This window comes from Xenopus tropicalis, chromosome 5 (genome assembly GCF_000004195.4).
Source record: "Xenopus tropicalis strain Nigerian chromosome 5, UCB_Xtro_10.0, whole genome shotgun sequence".
Classification (NCBI taxonomy): Eukaryota; Metazoa; Chordata; class Amphibia; order Anura; family Pipidae; genus Xenopus; species Xenopus tropicalis.
Window position 1 is genome coordinate 111,137,544 of NC_030681.2, and position 24,437 is coordinate 111,161,980.

A 24,437-nucleotide genomic window follows, 5' to 3' on the forward strand; every position below is an offset into this window, starting at 1 on the left:
CGTTCTCACACTTTCCTTATGCAGTGGGTTGTTTTGGATTGATATATATATATATTTTATTATGCCAACACACATCATATTTCTTTGTGGCTTTGTTAAACTAAAGGAAAGAATTTCTAGGGCACTAACTAGGGCACAAAAATGAAAGGATACTGTTCCTAAGTACGCTTTACAATATTCCAAAGACTTTTAGTGACTGTAAATCACAAAACAAAAGTCATTGTAGCCACAATGACTTCCAAATTCCAATTTCTTTATTAAAATCAACAAGGAATTCAAAGTAGTACTTGGGATATCTCCTGTGGGGAGTGCTCTGATAATCCTGAATATCAGTATATTAATCACAACATGTTCAGATTTCAAAATATTCATAAGGAAAAGAAAAATTAGATTTCAACAGATCAATGATTTTTCCTTATTAAAAAGGTTTTTAATAAAACTAATTGTGTGATTTATCAGAAGAGGGAAGCAGAAAAGAAACTCCTAAACTAATCCTAAATCGAAGAGTAAAATGCATGCAGAATCCATTAATTAACTGAAACCCACATGTAACTCCTGTCCTCTACCTACACTTCCTGAGCACAAACAGGCACAGCGTGCAAAGGTAAGAAAACAGAGCAAGCTTTCCTATTGATTGCTCTCCTCTGACACAAGTTAACGTTAATGCTTCCTTGATTCATTGGTTGCTTGTGCAGCGTCTGTATTTACATCCTGTTTCTCTTTAATGAGATCAACAGATGAGAAACCTTCAGGCAATTTCTTGATTTCTTTCACAGCACAGCAGTCTTTTCTTCTGATTGTAGGAGGATGAAACAGATTCTATCAGATTAAAATCTAAAACAACCAACCAACATTCTAGTAATAGATTTTCCAACAATTCCAAGGCTGTGTTGCATCGGAGCTGACCATACATAATAATATCTGCTAATTTAGCCAAATCAGGCTGGTCTGATTGTTATACCTCCCCTATGGAGATCCATTGGATGAGAACACACCTATTCAACAGAATTTTTAACCTGTCAAATATCTGGGTAATTGTCATCCAGATATTAGGCAGGCAGGCCAGTCAGTGGGCCCCATATAAGGGCCATTAAGCAGTCAACTGGGTTTGGGGGGGGTGCAAGTTAGCATTGCCAGAACTAAGGGTAAGCAGAAGAGGCAAGTGCCTAGGGTGCAAGGAATGGGGAGCCTAAGACCCTAGGCACGTACCTCATCTGCCTACTCCAAGTCTTTGTCCCTACACATCGGATCAGCAGCTGCAGTGAGCATAAAGGAGATCTGAGCAGGAACCGGATATGAGGGTCACGTTGTTGAGCAGAGCACTGTACACAATACCTGTGTGTGTGGCCATCTTAGCAACTGCAGGGTATAACCAGAAGTTACTAGGCTCCATAACAAACTTTAATTTGGCTCCCCTAAACCTGGAAATAGTTTCATAAAATTATACTGAAACGCCACATTGGAAATCTGTTATTGTGCTTATTAGGGCAAAAGAATAAAAGTCAAATCTGTATAAGGGTCAAACTGCTTTTGAGATAAATATTTGTATAGGCTTCTGAGCCTCCAGACAAAAGTTTCTGACTAAAGAAAAAAAAAAGAATTCTGCCTTAAGTACCTAACAGTGTTAACTTTACAGAGCTGTATCCTGCTGCTTGAAATGATTTCTGCCTAGAACTGTGGCATCCATCAGAAACACATTTCGCTGTGGGAATAATGTCTTTCCATTTCACACAGACCATCTCTGTGTCATTTATTTGTTACACTTATTGAAGTTAAAAGTCTAAATCTTATAGTAAGCTTCAGTGATGCTAGGGCTGATTTTAGGGTAAGGATAAAATGCAAATACTTTACTTGGAGCCCCAGCAATAGAGGGAAACAAAAAAGCATACCTCCCAACATTTGAAAACTGAAAAGAGGGACAAAAAGATTTGGCAAATTTATTTGGCCCCAATAATCACACCCCTTTTTTTTTTAAAAAAAAATACTTTAGTTGAAATGGTGGGATCAGACGCAAAATGTGCTATATCCTCATACTGTACTACCAAACAATATACTCCTACATATAAAATACAAATATAGAGAGAAGGCAGTCAGTTATAAGTGTTATTATAACTATGTACCAGTTTTTCCCCCCATACACAGTGCCCCCAATGGCCCAATAGACAGAACCCCTCATACAGAGTGCCCCCCATAGAAAGTGCCCCCATAGACAGTACCCCCCATAGAAAGTGCCCCCAATTGCCCCCATAGACAGTACCCTCAATTGCCCCCATAGACAGTACCCCCCATACACAGTGCCCCATAGACAGTGCCCCCATAGACAGTACTCCCCGTACACAGTGCCCCCCATAGACGCTCCTTCTTCTGCCGCTCTTGCTCCTTATGCGGCGACAGGCCCTTTTATAAGGTTGCGCCCCGTGGGTACGTGTGACGGGGCGCAACCTAATAAAAGGGCCTGTCGCCGCCACAGAAGGAGCCTGAGCGCCCGGCTCCAGCCAGCGCATTCCGATGTCCCGGCGAATTTAATGAATGTCCCGCATTTCTGTAATCTATTACGGAAATGCGGGACATTCATTGAACTATCCGGGACAGCGGGATGCGCTATTAAAACCGGGACAGTCCCGCAGAAAGCGGGACAGTTGGGGGGTATGATAAAGTACCCACATATTTTAAAGCAGTTTATAGAGATTGTACATCATACAGTCCCTGCCCCTGTTGAGCTTGCAATCTAAAGTCCTCATTAACCTGTCTGTATCTGTTTTGGAGTGTGAAGGGAAACCAGAGTAACTGAAGGAAAGGGAGAAGATACAAACTCCTTGCAGGAAAATAATAATATACAGTATATAAAGAAACACCTCAACATACAAAACAATATAAATCAACATACCTCATCCCATTGCAATATGTAGCTGGTGATTTTGGAACCATTATCAGCTGGTGCCTATAAAAACATTCAATTACAATGTAAAATGTCAGGTTGATGGGTTATATTTTTGCAATTCTCTTACCTTATAGTACAATATATTCAAAAGGGCACCTTAAAATGACTTCTACTTTGCTCAAAAATGATGATGGCTGTATTTGCAAAGAAACTACCTTTATTGGTTTGCCAAGGAAAATACTATATACAGGTATAAAGTGCATAGGACCTGGGTTTTTTTGGATTGGGGGGCCTTTACATAATTTGGATTACCATATTTCAAGGCTCCTTAAACATATTGGGTTTTAATGGTGTTAAGTAAAGGAATAATCTAAGTTTGCCAAGGTACAGAGCATTTAAAAACAGTGGCAGAATGGGAAATGTCCAGTGTTTTGTTACCCAACCATTTTCTCAAAATGCTACAAAGTCAAAAGGAATGGTCCTAAAACTGTGGGTCCTATAAACCAGCACTACACTGGCCTGTCACTAGACAAAATGCAAGATTAAAACTTCTAACCTACAGCAACCGATCAACTGGTATATTTACAGGTCAGCTGCAAGCAAACATCAGAGTGGTTGCTACGGGCTACTAGAACCAGGCAAACTTTCCACCTTTTATTACACTTCATAATCTGAGTGTTCTAATATGTCGCTAATATAACTATCAATAAATGCATAGGCAACTGTGCTAACTGCAATGACTGGACATAAAAACAAATCTGCTAGAAGTTGTTGAGCTATTAGACGACAGTACGGGATGAGTAGATTAGCAAGGAACCCTACTTCGATTTTACTCTAGGGTAGATGCCTTTCCACTGCTGATCTTACCTTCCAATGTAATGACAAAGAGCTTTTCGTTCTGTGGGAAAGCTTAGGTGGGAAAGGACATTCTGGTGCACAGCTGTGGGTGGTGAAACTGATGGGCTCAGAGCAGGATTCCTTTACCGATTTATTCACTGTATATACTCTGCAAATAAATCATAGCTCTGATTACATTACACAAGGGTTACTCTGCATGGAAAGTCCTCTCTGCTTCGCTGAAATGTCATCCTATTTACTATGGCTGCCTGCTGCAGCCTATCAATCTCTGAAAGGCACATTTTCAATATACATTGCCTACAACCATGCCTCATAAAACTCTAAATGCCTAATGCCTTAAATTCTTGCAAATATGAAACTAACAACTGTCAAATATTACATCTTGCATGCTTTATCCTTTCACATAGGAATCATCTTTCAGAAGCATGAGTATAAAGCTAAAACAAATACAGGTATGTGACCTGTCATTCAGAATGCTTGAGACCTGGGGTTTTCTGAATAAGGGATATTTCCATAATTTGGATCTCAATATCTTAAGTCTACTGAAAAATCATTTAAACATTACTTAAACCCAAGAGGATTGTTTTGCCTCTGATAAGGATTACTGGTAATTATATATTTTATCTATTACAGAGAAAAAGGAAATCATTTTTAAAAATTTGAATTATTTGCTTATAATGAGGTCTATGGGAGATGGCCTTCCTATAATTTAGAACTTTCTGGATGGGTTTCCGAATAATGGATACCATACCTGTAAATACATGATGATTGACTTTATTATGCTCTTTCTATTATACATTTATTTCACACCAATTATCTGCTAGAATAACGTAAGGACAATTGTATGTATGTATGTATGTATATCTTTATTTATAAATTGTTGTTATCTCTGTCCATTCTAAGGCTAATTGCACAGATTGCTGCCTTCTGTCCCCTCTATGCATGTGTGTTGACAGACATGGGATTAGTGGCAAGGGCCCCACAGCAAATTTAATTCAGAAGCCCAAAATACTGAAAAGTTGACTTTTTCTACTACAATATATTGAAATGTTCTTATAAATATGGGCCTCACTGGGACCCGTGCACTTCTGCCGCCCCGTGTAGTTACACCGTTGCAGGGGATCAGCCACACACAGAGGCCATTGCAAAAAATGCATACTTTAGCATTTCTGCACCAAATCTGTTCCTTGTTTGCACTTATAGGAGGATTCCGTTCCAATCAGTGCATGTGCATATAGGGTATAGTGGATCAGCATTTCTCCACTGGCATATATATTTTAGCAGAAAAAAAAATCTGTGTGCCATTTGCCTAAACCTAAAAGCCCTACTCTCCAAGTATTGTTACTGTGCTGGGACAAACTGTTATAAATCATTCAAAATGATGCTTTCTGAGCTATTCTTGGCACAACAAATAATTTCAGACACTGAATGAGCATGCCCAAATTCCTACCTCTTACAGAGAAAGCAGTCTTTCTAGAAAGAAAGACCTTGCTGACTGCACTGTAGCACCTTCACCAGCACTGCTTGCCACCTTGCAAAAAATTGCTTCCTATTTACTAATCTCCATGTCTCAGGGTCTCTGTTTAAAAGGGTTAGTGTGTTCCTATGGAGATGACCCATCAGCTCACAAAACAGAGCACAGCAACATTACTGAATGTGCTTTTATAAGAAACAAGACTTTTTGCTCTTTAATAATAGTATTATTATTAAATAACTGAAAAATGTATACATTCCTTCACAGATATTTTCTACTGAAAAGAAATGTATAGGACAAAATGAGTATTTAATCCACACAACCCTGTGGTAGAGAAATATGACATTCAACATTTCAGCATTATCACTCACCTGACATGATAATCTGTTGCTGGCCTAAGGTCTTTCAAATGACATTCTAATTCTTCTCCACTACAGAAACAAATTGTGCATCAAAGATGAGTAATAAAAAGGTGAAGAGAATATTGGTTGCTGCTCTCAGTTGTAAGAACATCATCAATATATCTGACAAATACAGAGTAGTGCACATCACTGTGTCATGAAACAATCTAGAGAGATTTGTTATCCTAGTCCCAGATTTCTCAATGGCGATGGGATGGAAGCTACAATTTTCTGTCAGATTCATTGCTTTGTAAGAATTGATGTTAAGAAATTGATAGTAAGAATAATGTTAATGTCAGCTGCAATGCCTGTTACATTAAAGAGACAAGACATCTTTTATTAAGGCATACATTTTACTGCATTTAAGACAAGACAAGGGTTTAGTTTTCCTGTTGTTATCTCTACTTTTGCACTACACCAGGCAGCCACGTACATCCTGCCCCAGCTTTCTTTCTCTCGGGAAGAGGTTATATGCCCTATTCACTGGCAGAATAATTGATAATGCACTAAGAAAGCTAAGAAAGAAAACTTTCAGAGACATCACTGCCAAAAAGCAACTAGAAGAACAAACAACATTTGAAGAATGAAAAGTGCTTACTTTTTACCAAAAACAATATGTTATACTGTATACAGTATTGTAGTCTGAGGAAAAATGGTTTTACTTGAGAAATATTTATTGTCACGTTTTATGTTTGTATTGAGAAATCTATTGCCTAGTATTTGTGTTACTATTTCTGTTTACTGGAAAATAACAGAATTATTGTCTTGCAGGGATTCTAGATATATTCCCAGGATCCCTCTTTTTCAGAAAGGCTCATAAACATTTACTCCATCCACTGCTATATAAATATACAAAATTTTAACCTAAATGATAATTAAAAGAACACTGAACTGAATCTTGGGTAAAAAAATAAATAAATAAATGATATTGTTATATTAGATGTAGAGGGTAAGTGGGGATGGGGTTGAATATAAACTGTGGGCAGGGAAAAGAAGACATCAGCTACAGACACAGAAAAATGATGATGACGTATCAACTATAGAGGGATAGATGGATGAAATATCAACTGTCAACTCTTGGGTGGGAGTATGATATATTTATAAATCTATGATGACATATTCACTTGGGGTAGAGGAAGAAATGGCATTGCTGTATATTCGTAAGCTAGCTTTCTTGTCATGTAGTAAATTTGCCAGATGACAGGGAGCCCTTGGCAGTACTTTCTCTTGCAGTCCCAAGGCGCCCCAGCCTGACACTGACTCCCATTCACAAACATGACTGCAAATACACCAGATGTTCTGTGCATTATACCATGTGCAAATATAAGGAAGGTACAGCTTTCCAAACAGGACACATTTTGTTTCCAACCTCTGCTTTGCTAGTGCAGTTTTACAGAAAGAAGCTAGGATTAAGACCCATGGTCTATAAAATCCAGCCTGCTCTGTACAGTTTCAGTTTAGTACTAGCCAAGCAGACAGCAAATTTCCCTTTATTGTAGGAAGTGGGATAGAATGAATGTGCCCATGTCTATGGACTATTTCTTAATAAAGGAATTAAACATCATAACTATATAGGGCAGATTAATCAAAATGTGAGATTGGAGTTTACCACATTCTATCCATTCCTATGCGATTTTTAGAAGAGAATTGGTGAAATCTAACTTTCACTCATTGATAAATATGTTTCTTAAGTTCTCATAGAAATGAATAGAAAGTGAGTGAATAATTCTGTGGTAAGAAATCTGCCCCCTTAGTATTTCCCTGTTCTGACATGTATTTATTGGAGCAGATCTTTAACAAATCATTTTTGCAAGTTTCAGTTATTTTTATAAACTCTGTGACATGCATAAAAAAAGTTTTTATTCAAACCATCAAACAAAAGGTTTTGGTCCCTAATTCCCCAGTTACACGTTCATTTTTGTACCTGTAAATAATCTTGTATTTCCCATCTCTCCCTTTGTCTGATAAGGCCACCTCATAATTGCAAGCATAAGGCAGCCCATTATTGTGCTTATCTCCACTTGAATAGCCGCTGGGTGGAGACCATGTCACTAGAGCTGTCCTGGATTCAATATTGGAAACCTGAGTGAGAATTAAAAGTAGAATTATTAAGCATGTCACACCATACAAACTTGCAAGACAATATGAAACAAAGTGTTACACTAAGGTTTAAGTTTATAAAATACCTATGTAAGTGCAGCTAGAAGGACTGCTTGTATATAAAATTGGCTGCAATGGCTTGCAAAGGTCTTTAGAATCAAATCTGTTCTTTAGATTCCTCATACACACCCTCTGGCACACCCACTGAGGCATACTGCAACTTTTCTATCATGGTATGAGTGGAATCACACCATATCACATTGTGTTTATTAGAACCTAAATAAACTACCGGTAAAGGTTATCCCAATATAAGGGGTAAACTGCTTTCTCCTACATCGCTTACAGTTAAATGGTCAGAAAAGCTATGAACCACTTGATGCAATACTAGGGTTATTAGCAAGTATAGTGAGTGTAACAATGATCAGACCATGCCTATTTGGAAATCTATTTTGGACTGGATAAAAAACCAATTAACATAAGGATTTTTTATTATGATGTGCACCGTGGTGACTACTCTGGTATAAATAATTTATCCACTGGAAGCAGAAAGCACCATTAATAAGGACAGAGGCTAACAGCACACTGCATATTGAAAGACAAAAGCTTCAGATTTATAAAATATTTAAGAAGCAGTGACGCATTATTTAATCATAAAACTCCAGAGACTTTTAATACAGCCCAAACACTTCTGTTGACTTCATATTTGTCATTTTAACACCATCAGAGCATATTAACCATAAGAAATATAGAATTCCCTTTATATCAAAGATGGCTTAAATAGCAGGATTTGTAACCAAAGTATTATCATATCTTGTTACATTCAATTTAAAAGGACAATATTCCTATCTATAAGGTTTACATTCACTTCTATAGGTGTTTAGTAAAATACGTGCAGTATTGTTGTTTGTGCAACCTTAGTTTTAATGATAAAAAGCAGTCATGATTACTCTGAAAAAATATAATTGTCCAACAAATGACAAAACTAAGGCCGCTGCCCATATTGAAAAAAAAATATTTTGGGTAGATAGATAGATAGATAGATAGAGGTGCACTGTCAAAAGTGTATTCTCTAAAGCAGGTCTGTGATGCTGTGTGATGTACTAAAGAATTCAACAGTTATCTTTTTTCAATCCAAATGAACTATGTGATTAAATATAGTGTTTTCTCTGTTAATATACTTCCCTCCTTCTCTTCCCTTTGACCAGGGTCGGACTGGCCCACCAGAACACTGGCAAAAATCCTAGTGGGCCCCTCAGTGGAATGCAAAGCCACCTTTAATTTTTAACAAAGAAGTAAGCAGCTCAGTGGACTGGGAACCGCGATGCCTGGGGGTGGAGCAGAAGCAGGTGGTGGTAGGTAGAAGAAGTGGTAGGTCCTTAAGTCGGTGGGCACCCAGGTATACATATATATTATATAAAATATATACTACATAATTTAGATTCACCTTTCCTAGCTCATTTCAGGGGAGATAAATTTTAGTCTAAATGATAAGGTATTAATTCATTCTGCTGTCCAGCCTTCTCCAGCAATGATAGGGATAACCAGAAATAGTTTAGTAACACAGAACTTGAACTTTATTTAAATTCATATCATTATTTCAGCCATTTCCCTGATTTATTTATTTATTCATCAACTGTCATGTACTTCATTAATATTTATTACATATTTCATTGCAATTTTCATAAATTAATTCACCTTACTTTTTAACATGGATTCCATCATACTAATCATCCATTTCAATACTCATATTTTTGAAGATAATTCAGAAATTCTATGGATCCATTGGCAGTACTGTGGGGCTTGTGTGGGGGTTGTGTGTTTTTGTTGTATATAACAAGGTCTGTAGTAGCTAAACTAAGACCAACCTGATCCACTGTGCTGCTTTTGTATACCCTCACATGACCTGCCATTAGAGAAGGGAGTGGGTCAGCACAAAAGTAAGGGCCACAACTAGTTTACAACAACGGTAGTGGCTGGGACAGGGTAGAGAGTTCAAAAAAGGGGATGGGCATACTACTGGAGGCATTCTGGCATCACTAATATATTCTTCTTTATATATTACTATATAGAATAACAATAAATGGTCTAGCAACTGTCAAGTCAAGAATGAAAAAACACTTCTTTATCCTAATATCAGCAATTTTACACCGGCTCTTCTGAAGGCCACAAGAGAACTTATCAGAATACAGAAAAAAATGCTAAAGTACCAGTTTTATATAAAGCTATGGTGGAAATAAGTAAGGCCATATGAGAATATTGTTGGGTATTGTCCACTAAGGCCTGGGCCCACCAGAAGATGCTCAGGTACTCTGGCAGGCTAGTCTGGCCCTGGGGGTGTTAATGAAGCAAAAGCTGTGAAGCTTTAGCTACCAAATATGTGTGGCCTAAACCTTAGCCATTCAATGCACTCAATAGAAAGTAATCAGTGATGCACATCAGGCTATTCTATCCATTACTCAACATGCAACATGTGCCATAGCTCCTACAGAAAGCCTTTATGATCTGGCTGATGGTCATATTTAATACAATAACTAAGAAGAGACAAAATGAAATAAACACTACATACTTGTGGTTCACTTATTAACAATAATTAACGCCCCCAGAATGCAATAGTATATTGTCCAAGAATTCAAGGTATTGTGGCTCCCTGCCACACATACACAAATTAATCTGTTGTATCTTCTCCAGCTTAGTAATATCTGCAGGAATCTGAGATGCCTAAACGTTGTTGCCTTTACATAGTGATACCTATCTAGGTAAAAAATAGGAAAGTACAGAATTCTGGACTTGATATGGGATTTGGCTGAACTGCAGAATTCGGATGTGGATGAATCTTAAAGGGTTCAGCAAAACTGAATCCAAACCCATCCAACCTTTTAAAGAACTGAACACAACTATTTTCGATTTACAGATGGTAAAACTTTTTTAACTTTAGTTATTCTCAGATTTAAAAAGAGCAAACTCCTTTATCTGACAGGGACTTCTCTGCCAATTTTAAGATGGTGGAAATTTTTACCTATCAGGGGAATGTACATATATATATTAATATATATACTCTATGGGGCACATTTACTAATCCACAAAATCCGAATGGGAAAAATTCGGATTGGAAACGAACATTTTGCGACTTTTTCGTATTTTTTTGCGATTTTTTCGTCGCCGTTACGACTTTTTCGTAGCCGTTACGATTTGCTCGTATATTGTCGCGACTTTTCCGTATTGAGCGCTCGTAAACGGTGGCCAAACCTTTCAGACTTTGCATGATTTTGGAAACTTCCCATAGGACTCAATGGCACTCTGCAGCTCCAACCTGGCCCAAGGAAAGTCACGATACTGAAGCTTGAATGAATGCGAAACTTTCGTACTCGGCGCGACGGCTACGAGAAAGGTTGCGACAATTCGCGCAAGTCGCAACGATACGAAAAAGTTGCGACAATTTACGAAAAAGTCGTAACGGCTACGAAAAAGTCGCGACAATTTACGAAAAAATCGCAAAATACCAATCATTATGAAAAAAAACGCATTCGGGCGCTTTTCGGACGTTCGTGGATTAGTAATACTCCTTATATTTTACAAAGATGCAAATAATGTTCTACATTTTAGACACAGGTGGGGGATCCTGGGTAAACATACATGGCGTTGTTTCAAAATTAAGAAAAAATGATCCAATTTAAAAAAAAAGGAAAATGTCTCTGGTGAGATAAGCATTATGGCAGCTTTCATTGTACTTGTAAACTTAAACATGCAGTAAATGAAAGCTATATTGACTGAGTGAGGAATCACCTAACTGACCAGTTATGGGACAGTCACACCCAGCTTATAAATATACTTTATTTCTCTTCAAGTCTGTACAATACCCCTGTAGTCTATAAACATTTGTATAGTGAACAATTCACATTTCCCTGTACAATAGAGACTACATTACAACTACTCCACTGACTTCCGTAACACTAACCCCCCGGGAAGTTGCTAAGGACAAATACAGCTGCTTTAGGTCTGATGTGCTTTCTTCCTTGGACGGACAAAGGACGTCTTGTAGGGCTTGGGATTACAGAAACACTTTACTGCCCCCAATTTATTGGGCAAAGACCAGCTGCTGCACAATGCTGAGAAAAGCTCTTAAGGATATCAGTGTAATACAGAATCTTTCAGCAAACTCACCATCAGTTTCTCTATCCCAGTAAGGACTTCATGAGACTTCTTTACATCCGATTCATACTCTGCAATGAAAATAGAACAAACAGCTTATGTCTGCAGTCAGGCTATTCAAGGAAAAAATACCAATATCATCAGCCCAATCCTCTCGCCTGCAGTTGCTACTCATATTATTTGTTCAATAGTTTACCTATACTGAATCAGCTCAGTCATACCTCATAGGGAACCAGGGAGCAAGCAGAAGAGTTGTTTTCTGAATAGGTTAATGAAGAATACTTATGTATTGAATATACCATAGTCATTCTACTTGCGGTTCTCCATTTTATGTTATAATGTTATCATATTCTTCTTAAACAATGTGAAAGGTGTCTCTGAAAGCATAATCCTGGGTTTCATAATACTTAAACCCTGCCTACAACACCCAGTCTGGAACACAAGGTAGGAGAAGGACTTATTTTGGCACAGTACTTAGAAACAGATGATGAAACATGGCACCTCCAGGTTCTTCACAGCAGTTGGACCTGATAATGTCCTAAAAAAATCTGTCTCTAATTTGTTCCTCACACACTTACTAACAGGCTGGTGGCTGGTTGAATCAACTTGCTTTCATTTCAACTAAAAAGGGATAAGTATTCTAATTTACAAGTTTGTGGATCCATAGGCTTACAGCAGGTTACATTCCCTTGTAATTACCCTCAGCTTGAGGAGGGTGGGGTTTGATTAGTTCACCTTTACAGACTGCATAAATAGAACCACAGGCACTCCAGTGAGCTGCTTACTAACAGGCTGGTGGCTGGTTGAATCAACTTGCTTTCATTTCAACTAAAAAGGGATAAGTATTCTTTACTAACTTTATCAAAACCATTGTGTTTTTTTACTGTTGGGTTTTATTTATTTTTTTCCATAAGTAATTGTTGTTTTTGGAGCTAATTTACAAAGTTTGTGGGATCCATAGGCTTACAGCAGGTTACATTCCTTGTAATTACCTCAGCTTGAGGAGGGTGGGTTGATTAGTTCACCTTTACAGACTGCATAAAATAGAACCACAGGCACTCCAGTGAGCTGCTTACTAACAGGCTGTGGCTGGTTGAATCAACTTGCTTTCATTTCAACTAAAAAGGGATAAGTATTCTTTACTAACTTTATCAAAACCATTGTGTTTTTTTACTGTTGGTTTTATTATTTTTTTCCATAAGTAATTGTTGTTTTTGGAGCTATTTACAAGTTTGTGGGATCCATAGGCTTACAGCAGGTTACATTCCCTTGTAATTACCCTCAGCTTGAGAGGGTGGGGTTTGATTAGTTCACCTTTACAGACTGCATAAATAGACCACAGGCACTCCAGTGGAGCTTGCTCTGGTGGTAGGTGCTCTGTAAGTGATTGCTCTTGAAGTGGGACTCTGTAAGTGGAGTTATAAACTCAGGGAGTTAAACACTAAGGGAGTTAAAAACAAGGTAAAACAAGGTATTTACTACAAGTCCTTACACCTATTTTTGTTTAACTGTTCTTGTAACTGGAAGAATGAGTGGTAGCAACATTGAAGGTCTGACACAGTGCACAGCCTGCCACATGTATGCAGTTGTGGAACAACAGTTCCAAAGTGCATACCTCTGTTGTGGAGTGAGCGAATTGCCACTTTAGAGGCTCGCGTTAGAGTCCTAGAGGAACACGTCGCAACACTGCGTTCAATCAACAATCTTGAGAGGGGTCTCTTGTTAACTGAACAAGAACTAGTGGGGTCAGATAGTAGGGGGGGAGGGGAGCAGCAAAAGGATGATAGGGCAGTAAGCTGGGTGACAGTTAGAAAATCTAGTGTGGGGAAAAGGAAAAGGGAGGCTGCTCCAGGGTTTGCGCATCCCAACAGATTTGCCAGATTGTGTGAAGAAGATGGGAGTGTGAACTCTGGATTGGCGGTTCTAGGTGAGGCTGATCTCTCTAACAGCCGGGAGACCAGTTTCACTAGTAGTGGTGGGGAGGAGAGCAGAGCTAGGCCTAAACAGATGGTGGTTATAGGGGATTCGATCATTAGGAAAGTGGACAGGGTAATCTGTCAAGCGGATCGCTTCAACCGGACAGTTTGCTGTCTTCCTGGTGCCAGGGTTCGGCATGTGGTTGATCGGGTTGACACATTATTGGGAGGGGCTGGGCATGACCCGGCTGTCTTGGTACATATCGGTACTAACGACAAAATGAACGGTAGGTGGGGGACTTTAAAGAGTGAGTTCAGGGATCTAGGCTCTAAGATTAGGCAAAGGTCCTCCAATGTCATTTTTTCGGAAATTTTGCCGGTGCCACGTGCAAGTTTAGGGAGACAGCGGGAGCTTAGGGAGCTAAATGCGTGGCTAAAGTCTTGGTGTAGGAAGGAAGGGTTTGGGTTCCTAGAGCACTGGGCTGACTTTTCCTTGGGGTACAATCTATACAGCCCTGACGGATTGCACCTCAATGGAAGGGGGTCTGCTGTGCTAGGGGAGAGAATGGTTAAGAGGTTGGAGGAGTGTTTAAACTAGACAAGGGGGGGGTGGGTGAGCTAGAATTCCATGGGAAAATTAGTGTAGACGGGGTAGGGGGACTAGCAAAGGGTTGTGGGGGAGGAGTGGGGGGGGCATATAGTTTATCAGATAAGGAGCTTCCGTTACAAGGAAAGCAGTCTCATAATTGCCTTAGCTCTAATTCTCCCTTAGCTAATGTAAACATCAGGGGGAGAAGTAATAATCTCCGCTGCATGCTGGCTAATGCGCGTAGCTTGTCGGGTAAATTAGGGGAGCTGCAAGCTATTGCATGTATTGAAAATTATGATTTAATAGGTATCACTGAGACCTGGTGGGATGATAAATGCGACTGGGCTGTGAATTTAAATGGTTATACACTTTTTAGGAGGGACAGAGAGATTAAAAAGGGTGGAGGGGTTTGTCTTTACGTAAAGTCAGACTTAAAGCCATGTAATAAAGACATTACCAATGAAAACGTCGAATCTCTTTGGGTAGAAATTTCAGTAGGGCTGAAGGTCACAAAGAAAATGATCATTGGTGTATGTTACAAACCACCCCGTATAGATGAGGGGGATGAGGCCCAGCTATTGTTGCAAATGGAGGAGGCTTCAAAATTGGGTCAAGTTGTTGTTATGGGGGACTTTAATTATCCGGACATTGACTGGAGTAATGGGGTGGCTAAGTCAGAAAAAGCTAGTAGGTTTGTAAATATGCTAAATGACAACTTTTTATTTCAGGCGGTTCAAGAACCCACTAGGAATGACGCTATTTTGGACCTGGTGATTTCTAATAATAATGAACTCATCTCTAACATTTGTGTGGGTGAGCATTTGGGGAACAGTGATCACAACATGGTCTCCTTTGAGATAATGCTGCAGAGACAGCGCTATAAGGGAGTAACTAAAACACTCAATTTTAGACGTGCAGACTTTGCCAGTATAAGGGCATCTCTGCAATGTGTCAACTGGGAAAGGCTTTTCATGGGGTTAGACACAGAAGGAAAATGGAACATCTTTAAAACATTGCTTTGTAGGTATACACAACAGTATATCCCCCTAGTAAGCAAGGAGAGGCATCGCAAAGCAAAACCTTTATGGCTGAATAAAAGTGTTATTGTCGAGGTTGGTAAGAAAAAACGTGCTTTTAGGGCATTCAAGTTAGCTGGGACAGCGGAAACTTTCATCAGGTACAAGGAAGCAAATAAAGCATGCAAAAAAGCTATCAGGCAAGCTAAAATAGAGATGGAAAGGGATATTGCAGCTAGGAGTAAAAAGAATCCAAAATTATTTTTTAATTATGTGAATAGTAAAAAAATGAAGCAAGAAGGGGTGGGAACTTTATTATCACGGGGGGGTACGTTGGTTGATGAGAACGGGGAAAAAGCTGAAATTTTGAACTCTTATTTTTCATCTGTCTATACATCTGAGGAGCCAGATAATGAAGGCTTCCCTTGTAATATGCCCAGTTCTAGTAATTTAGCTACTGACGCATGGGTCACTCGGGAGGAAATTCAAAAGAGACTTGAACATGTAAAGGTAAACAAAGGTCCAGGGCCGGATGGGATTCATCCCAGGGTATTAAATGAGCTGAGCGCTGTGATTGCCAAACCTCTTCACTTAATTTTTCAGGATTCATTGAGGTCTGGCATGGTGCCAAGAGACTGGCGGATTGCTAATGTGGTGCCGTTATTTAAAAAGGGATCCCGTTCTCAGCCTGAAAACTATAGGCCTGTTAGTCTGACATCAGTAGTAGGAAAACTTTTGGAAGGGGTAATAAGGGATAGGGTACTTGAATACATTGCAGTTCACAATACTATTAGTTTGTGCCAGCATGGTTTTATGCGTAACAGATCTTGCCAGACTAATTTAGTTGCCTTTTATGAGGAGGTGAGTAGGAACCTTGATGCTGGAATGGCAGTTGATGTCATCTACTTGGACTTTGCTAAAGCGTTTGATACAGTACCTCACAGAAGGTTAATGATCAAATTAAGGAATATTGGCCTAGAACATAATATTTGTAATTGGATAGAGAACTGGCTGAAGGATAGAGTACAAAGAGTGGTTGTAAATGGAACATTTTCTAATTGGACCAGTGTGGTTAGTGGAGTACCGCAGGGGTCAGTCCTTGGGCCTTTGCTGTTTAACTTGTTTATTAATGACCTGGAGGTGGGCATAGACAGTATTGTTTCTATTTTTGCTGATGACACTAAATTGTGCAAAACTATAAGTTCCATGCAGGATGCTGCCGCTTTGCAGAGCGATTTGACAAAATTAGATAACTGGGCAGCAAACTGGAAAATGAGGTTCAATGTTGATAAGTGCAAAGTTATGCACTTTGGTAGAAATAATATAAACGCAAACTATCTACTGAATGGTAGTGTGTTGGGGGTATCCTTAATGGAGAAGGATCTAGGGGTTTTTGTTGATAACAAGTTGTCTAATTCCAGGCAGTGTCATTCTGTGGCTACTAAAGCAAATAAAGTGCTGTCTTGTATAAAAAAGGGCATTGACTCAAGGGATGAGAACATAATTTTGCCCCTTTATAGGTCCCTGGTAAGGCCTCACCTTGAGTATGCAGTGCAGTTTTGGGCTCCAGTCCTTAAGAAGGATATTAATGAGCTGGAGAGAGTGCAGAGACGTGCAACTAAACTGGTTAAGGGGATGGAAGATTTAAACTATGAGGTTAGACTGTCGAGGTTGGGGTTGTTTTCTCTGGAAAAGAGGCGCTTGCGAGGGGACATGATTACTCTGTACAAGTACATTAGAGGGGATTATAGGCAGTTGGGGGATGTTCTTTTTTCCCATAAAAACAATCAACGCACCAGAGGTCACCCCTTTAGATTAGAGGAAAGGAGTTTCCATTTGAAGCAGCGTAGGTGGTTTTTCACGGTGAGGGCAGTGAGGTTATGGAATGCCCTTCCTAGTGATGTGGTAATGGCAGATTCTGTTAATGCCTTTAAGAGGGGCCTGGATGAGTTCTTGATCAATCAGAATATCCAAGGCTATTGTGATACTAATATCTACAGTTAGTACTAGTGGTTGTATTTATAGTTTATGTATGTGAGTGTATAGATTGGTAGGTGTGGGTTAGGTGTGCTGGGTTTACTTGGATGGGTTGAACTTGATGGACACAGGTCTTTTTTCAACCCTATGTAACTATGTAACTATATATATGCACAGCAACAGTTTGTAAGAACAGTAACAGGTCTGTGCTGGAGAAGGTTTCCCAAGAAATGAAACACTGCCCAACATATCATGCATCTGTGTTTATCGGAAGGCAACTCTTCCACTGCAGAACTTATTTTGCACGCTGCAAAGGAAGTACAGTCCTACACTGGCCAGTGGCCATTTATTTCTTTAGTCATGCTCAGCTGGGGATGCTATACATGTGGCTGTACAAGAACTGCAGCCCATCACATAAAAAACATTGTCCATCACTATAAGCGAGATGATAAAAGGAACTGCTGTAACACATGATGATATTATAGGCAAATGTGGTACCTGGAGAACCTGATCTAACAGGCCAGTCTGGCCCTTTGGGCAACTAACATAAAGGGCACCTATCAAATTATTATTTCAGTTGGCTCCTTGTTGAACTGTTATACATACTATATTAATTTACCATCTGTTATTGCCCTTAGGGTGATGGCATACTAAGAAAATAGCGGCCCAAAGTAAAGGTTTTGCAAGTAGCCCAAAGTTCCTTTACTTCGGGCTACTTTGCAAAGCCAAAGCAACTCGTGTTTCTTCATGGGTGATTTGCATTATTGCAGTGGGAAGGACACGAGGAACGTTTTGTTGCTTGTGATAGCGCATATTTAACGTGGGCCACAAAACGTCCTGTGTGCTATTGCCCTTAAGGCTGTGGTCAAATTACCACACATTATAACAGCAGTAATTCAGGTAAGTGCCACTAATACTGGCAGCAGCTCGCACAAACAATATAAGTAAAATGATAGGTTTGTAGTCACCTGATCAAAGACCCTCACTGTGTGACTTTTCAAAATGAAGGTATAAAAAAATCACTTGGGGAACTGGCACACAACAGTCTCTTTATTCTTATTATTCATTCTTCAGCAACAAAAAATGATAATTTTCAGTGAAATTATGGTCCCATATGAATGCAGCAGGCAATGCTTTGTTCAGTGAAGGCATCTATATATTAATTTATGATGACGACAAATTATACAGTGCAGAAAAATGTTATTTTGGCAGGAAAAGAAGAGGTTGAGAACAGAGGCTATAATCATGAAAATAATCCACTTGCCCAGCAGAGGGCACATGAGACCAATATCTTAAAACTGCGCTGAGAAAAAGAATCGTTACAATTCGGACCACTGTCAGTCAGAAAGACCTTCAATTGTTGTAGAATACTGGGAGTTGAAGTTCTCAACAGCCAAGTTTGATAAATCAGCATCTAAATAACAATATGGCCTACTGCACATTCAAAGCTATGCTTTATTTAGTTTATTCGTTCATGTTATTATACTGTGATATTGCAGAACTATTACCTTAACAATGGTTATTACATTAACCTAGTGAGTTAAGTTAATCTAAGTTAATGCCCACACAAGGGGAACCTCACTGATCTAAATGCCATTCTCTTTCAGCAGATGTTTCATATTTAAGTGAGCAGGAACACTGCTGCTCTATAGAGCACTGTACCATTACACAAATATGGGCAAGCAGTCTGTTTAATTGCACCACAGGGTGCCACAGAGCCTTTACTATGCCAGCGAATGGAAAGCAGCTGCCAACAGAAAAGGTGTTTTGTGAGCCATGAATATCACTGACAGGCCCTCAGCAACTAGGGTGGCATTACACTTAAGGTAAAAATAACACAACAAATCATTTGCATTTCTTAACAAAGGATAAAATTAACTGTGGATTTTTAAATTTAAAAAAATAGGTAGTTGGGGCCCTTTAGGCAACTCTACACCCACTACCTTGTCCTATAGGCCATACCTCCCAACATTTGCTTGAACATTTCATATGGCAGAAGTCACAAGTTATCAAACTGCAAAGCCAGAGTTTTGCCAGAAAGCAAGAGCAACATGGCAGCACACATTCATATGGGAAAACACAAATATGGTGTTTTTATACATTTTATAGAACATGTATAGAAAAATAGTGACTACTTATAAACAGCTATCTTTATAGCCTCACAGCGGGTACTGAGCTTTTATCCTTGCTGAATGGCTCCCTTAGCTAGAACTTTACTGTATGACAGCATTTTAGGATTAAGTTTGTATGTAGCTTAGTGAAGTGATTACCTCTACAAAAAGAAAAATAAAGATGTTATATAATTCTCTAGAACTAAATGAGCCAAAATCAAAGCATCCCAGCAAAGCCAGTACTACAGCATGTATTGGTCTCGGCAGCTAATAGTTTCCATACACCGAACCTTTTCCCAATTAGTTATCCACGACCAAGCTATGCCAGCAACAATTTCATAATCAGAATGACTGAGTCTGTGCACTGCTGGGAAGCTACGTGCCTGATGCTTTGCTCCTTAATCACTGACAGCCAACGTTCCCAGCTGCTGCAGCAGAAAACTCCCAGCATCCCTTGCCAAACACCGTCCTAAGTGACTACAGCTTCTTTGCTTACTATTAAGTAAACCAAAAGTGCCTTGATACAGTATTAAGAGTTCTACAACTGGAAAGGATGCATTCCCCACTGGGTACGGTTTCATTGGAATCTATGGAAGTTTTGTAACCAATACCCATAAAGAGTGCCTGTAGAAGGTTCATGCAATCAAACTGTACAATTACAGCAAACACAGCTCCATACAGTTTACCCCCAATGTCTTTGTCTGTGAACCTTATGGTTATGCCCAACCTCAGCCCACCCAGATTCCATACATTTGGGTTGATCTCAGGGACCTTTGGGGGGGTTGGTTATGACAATGACACAATTAAGAAATTCCATGGCCAGAAGAAATAAATCATTTCAGTATGGGGGATCTGCTGAGTATATCTGGTATCTTATTCATTAAATTGTGCTCTATGCAGCCAATATTCCATAAAGTAAAATTGCTCAGTCTAGAGTAATATATCATTTATAGGAGTTCTCCTAATTTACTCCTTATTTCAGAAAATGCCTACATATCAGCTATTGTTTTCATAATCCCTAACTGGTCAGTATAATGTGTAACATGCAGGATAAAAAACACATGGAGCTATTGATCTAGTCTAGAGAATCAGAAAACTAGCAGTCCAATATGTGGCAGTTCTGACATGTTTAGGAGGTCATTTAAGAGATGATGGAATCTGCACTGTGACGTGATGCAATTCATTTTGGCACAGATCTATATTGGCACAAGGCACAGGAAACATACCCTTCTTTCTTTTTTCTTTCTTGTTTCTAGACTTGCCACATGTACAGTAGTTAACGTCATTCCGAGCCAAATGCAAGGAAAGAGGCAGAGTCTCAGACACAAAAATCTGATACAGAGCATAACAATAGTGTGCTGAGACCACTCCTTAATTAAAAATAAGTTTCACTGACAGCCAGACTAACTCATGCCACACAGGCTGCACAATGCCATACAAACATTAGCCTTGCACTCTCACTGTGGCACTGCTGTGCTAATAATGACATGCCCATAACTATCCAAAACTTTGTTTCCAGGGGAATGAAAGGCTGTCAAAAGGGGCTGTTTTGGGCTGTTTAAGCAAGCATTTCTAAGTAGCCCAATCAGATGTTTGATTAAATTATTTACCTGCAGCAGACAGGTTCAAATACGTGATATGTTACTATAAATTACAAGACAATGCAAAATGCTACCCATGTTATTACATCTTCATATTAAGGTAAAATGAGTATGGGTACAGAAGGATCATATCATTTCTGCACTGAGATTTGAGAAAACCATAGGAATAATCTTGTACACATTCAAATATTTATGCATAAGGCTGGGGGAGTTTGGCTGAAAGTAGACTTGATACTGGAATTCAGTTGCTTATACAGTCAGTCACAGATAAATGTGAGCACAATGGTGAATGCTGCACGCTACTAATTAGTGGTTGGTAGGGTCTGGCATGTGTACATAGATAATAAGCGAAAGTAGTATACTGAATGTCACTCTTTATATGAAGAATATGATGTAACACAGAAGAAGCACAGCACAAAAGGTAGCTAAAGGTGGCCATACACGGGCCGATTGCAGCTGCCGATATCAGTCCCTTAGATCGATTCGGCAGCTTATCGGCCTATGTAGGGGCAGGAACGACGGGCATGCCCGACCGATACCTGTCCTAAAATTGCCCAGATATTGATAGGGCAGGTTAAAACATTTAGTCAGATTGGATTTAGGAACCAGCTGTGCCCTTGCCGTTGTTATAATTCGATCGTTTGATGCCCTTGCCAAGCGAGCGGATCTTAACGGGTATGGCCACCTTAAGTCCTTTATCCCAGATTTAAATCATGGTACTATTATTGTTATTATTTTTTGTTTTACTAATTCACAAGAAGGTAATTAATTTGGTATATTGTCACAGTTATTATCCTTGAGAGAAGACAAACGTTTGAAGACTTCCCTGTACTTGACATTTTCTCCCCAGTGTAGCATGGTTAGAGGAACTGACCAGATGAAGAGAAAAAATAGCTTTATGAATTTTTGAAATGTAAAATTTTACAATAATTTGTTTGAGGGTTTGCATTTCCTTTAAAAGGCTGGTGTGCTAAAGGTTTTCCATGTGTAGTGATGTGCTCTAAAAGGCTTCATTGCCCAGATCAATCTCACTGTCGTTATCTGCCATGACCAAGCCATACATTTTTTCAGTGCTTAAGCTGAAGTGGATAATGGCAGCTCGACACTGGCTCCTGGTTGTATTTCTTACGTATTGTATCAACAGCAACAAGCCATTCCTAAGGCGTTACATCAGCACACCATCCCTACTACCCAACTGTCTGCTTCAGAAGAAGAGCTTAACGCTTGAAAAATCCCTGTCATCATGGTGTATGCTTCATTCCTCACTGCTCTTTAGATCTGAAAGGAACACCTCACTTCACCTGATGGAACAAATTACAGCAAAGGAAGGGAAATGCAATTACATCATCTCATTGAGGAGGATTAACAATCAACCAGAATTAGTACAAATGCTCAGAGACAACCTGAGGCGCGGATTTAGGATAAGGAACCTTTGTTTATGGTGGGAGCAGTTTTTGGGTAACTTAAGTCAGCAGCTCTCCAGTTTGGAAGTTATGTGGCTACTTGGTTACTGTGGTTCCACCTACCCTAGCCGGTGTCTAGAACTTGGCATGAATAGACCCCTACAGAAAGATAATTCATAATAGTGAAAATGTAATCTCAAAATTAATCGGTTTTAGATTGCCAAAGACAGTGACCCTGAAAACCAGCAATAATTTTAACTTGCAGACAGTAAAGAGGGAAAGTATGAAAAGGCAAATAATGCTAGCCAAACACTTAAAGATCCACTTGTTTGGTGAGGTCGGGGAGGCCTGTGCCTCATTGGCAGATAAGCTGACGACTTGGACTGAAGGGACTGAATTGGCAGCTAAGATCTTACGGAACAGTAAGTGCAGGGGTGGGATTGCGAAAGCTGCCCCAGGGCAGCAGAGGGGTAGCATTGGCAAGAGGTGCTCACACTGAAGGCCAGTTAGAGTGAGAGCTGGGGGAATGGCCATTTGCTTTTCTAGATACACCTGTATACCCATCTTCCAGGTCAGTTAAGGTAAGATTTAGGATGAATATAAATATTTGCTGTCCTAGATTTTCACCAACTATGACTGAATAACTGATGCACCAATATTTTCCTAGAGCCTAGAGAGTTAACCATCGTAATACCCTGATTTGTCCATCATCAGAGCCACATTGAATACAGTCCCTTTTCACTTTCTTAATTAGTAACATTAAATAGGTATTATTTACAGTAAACAGAAAAATCGCGTGACATGTTGGAAGTCTGCATATCGTGTGACACAAAATCCAGATCCCAAAAATGAGTGAAAATCAATGAACCCAAACTTGATTGATGCGTTCTGATGTCTAATTTTTCCAAAATGTTTTCATAGCAACTAAAAACAGCCTAATCTCTAACTGCACATGACAAGAAGAACCAGTCAATGCACCAGGCTAGACTGTAGAAGTTTCATTTATAGAAGTTTCATATAGAGCTATTTTCAGACAGTTTCTGGCTGCTCCTATTGGAGTTGGCAGTTGGCTCTGTTAACATTTGAACTTTCAGCATTCTTATGCACACAGTCATAAAAGTAAGTACAAGATAGAACCTATTTAGCAAAGTCTGGAAAGGTGAAAAGTGTGATTTTTTTTAAACCTAACAATAAAAACTATATCCCCTAAACAGCTCATTTGTAAAACTTTGCTTCATACAAATAAACCATTTTATAGGAATATACTTTTTCAGTAGTATAAGCCACTGGGTAATCTTAAATAGAAAACTGCCATTTTAAAGTACTAAGGGCCATCCTATGGGATCATACGACTCACAGTGCACACAAACAAACCAAGGGCACACATACATGCTAGGTCACATTTTCCTCCCACAGCAATTAATTCCTGCATTATTTCCTGTCAGCTGATCTCTGAGGGGGCACACAGATCATCAAAAAATGGCAGCTCAAGGCAAATGATGTAAAAGAGCAATATTTACTGATATATATATTCCAGTTTGGCAAAATTAATATGATAATATCATATAATATGATATTAACAATTTGTTGGTTAAGTATTCATTCTGGGGGTATAGTTCTTCTTTAAGGCAACACCCACAAAGGGAGGAAAAGGCAGAACATGTATATGCATACAGCACAAAACGCGTAAGGCTCTATTTGATATGCTCCCATAATAAGTTTCTGTCTAATCTACATAAGCGGTGATCAGCTCCGCCCCTAAAGCTTAAGGTTTGAGACATGGGCACCCAGACTCCACATGACTACTGGAAAGAGGTGTGGGATTATTATATTTGTATTATAAACACACACTTACACCTGAAAAAGATCACTGGTGATCATAAACCATAGTCAGTGTGGATGAAACAGTATAATTAAACAGATGGTATTAAGGTTACAATCCAATTATCACTTTAATTTGA

The 24,437-nt window shown here is 39.2% G+C and overlaps 1 protein-coding gene across 2 annotated transcripts in view; it reads right to left on the bottom strand.

The window, feature by feature from the left end:
- fndc3b (fibronectin type III domain containing 3B) overlaps positions 1-24,437 on the bottom strand; it is a 178,240-nt gene that overhangs the window by 54,233 nt on the left and 99,570 nt on the right. For both annotated transcript variants that reach the window (XM_012963399.2, XM_002931571.3), the window contains exons 7-11: positions 11,876-11,934; positions 7,539-7,696; positions 5,585-5,644; positions 3,749-3,887; positions 2,888-2,941 (exon numbers count right to left, since the gene is read on the bottom strand). In XM_012963399.2, coding sequence (XP_012818853.2) covers positions 2,888-2,941; positions 3,749-3,887; positions 5,585-5,644; positions 7,539-7,696; positions 11,876-11,934 — 470 coding nt within the window. The remainder of the gene's footprint in view (positions 1-2,887; positions 2,942-3,748; positions 3,888-5,584; positions 5,645-7,538; positions 7,697-11,875; positions 11,935-24,437) is intronic.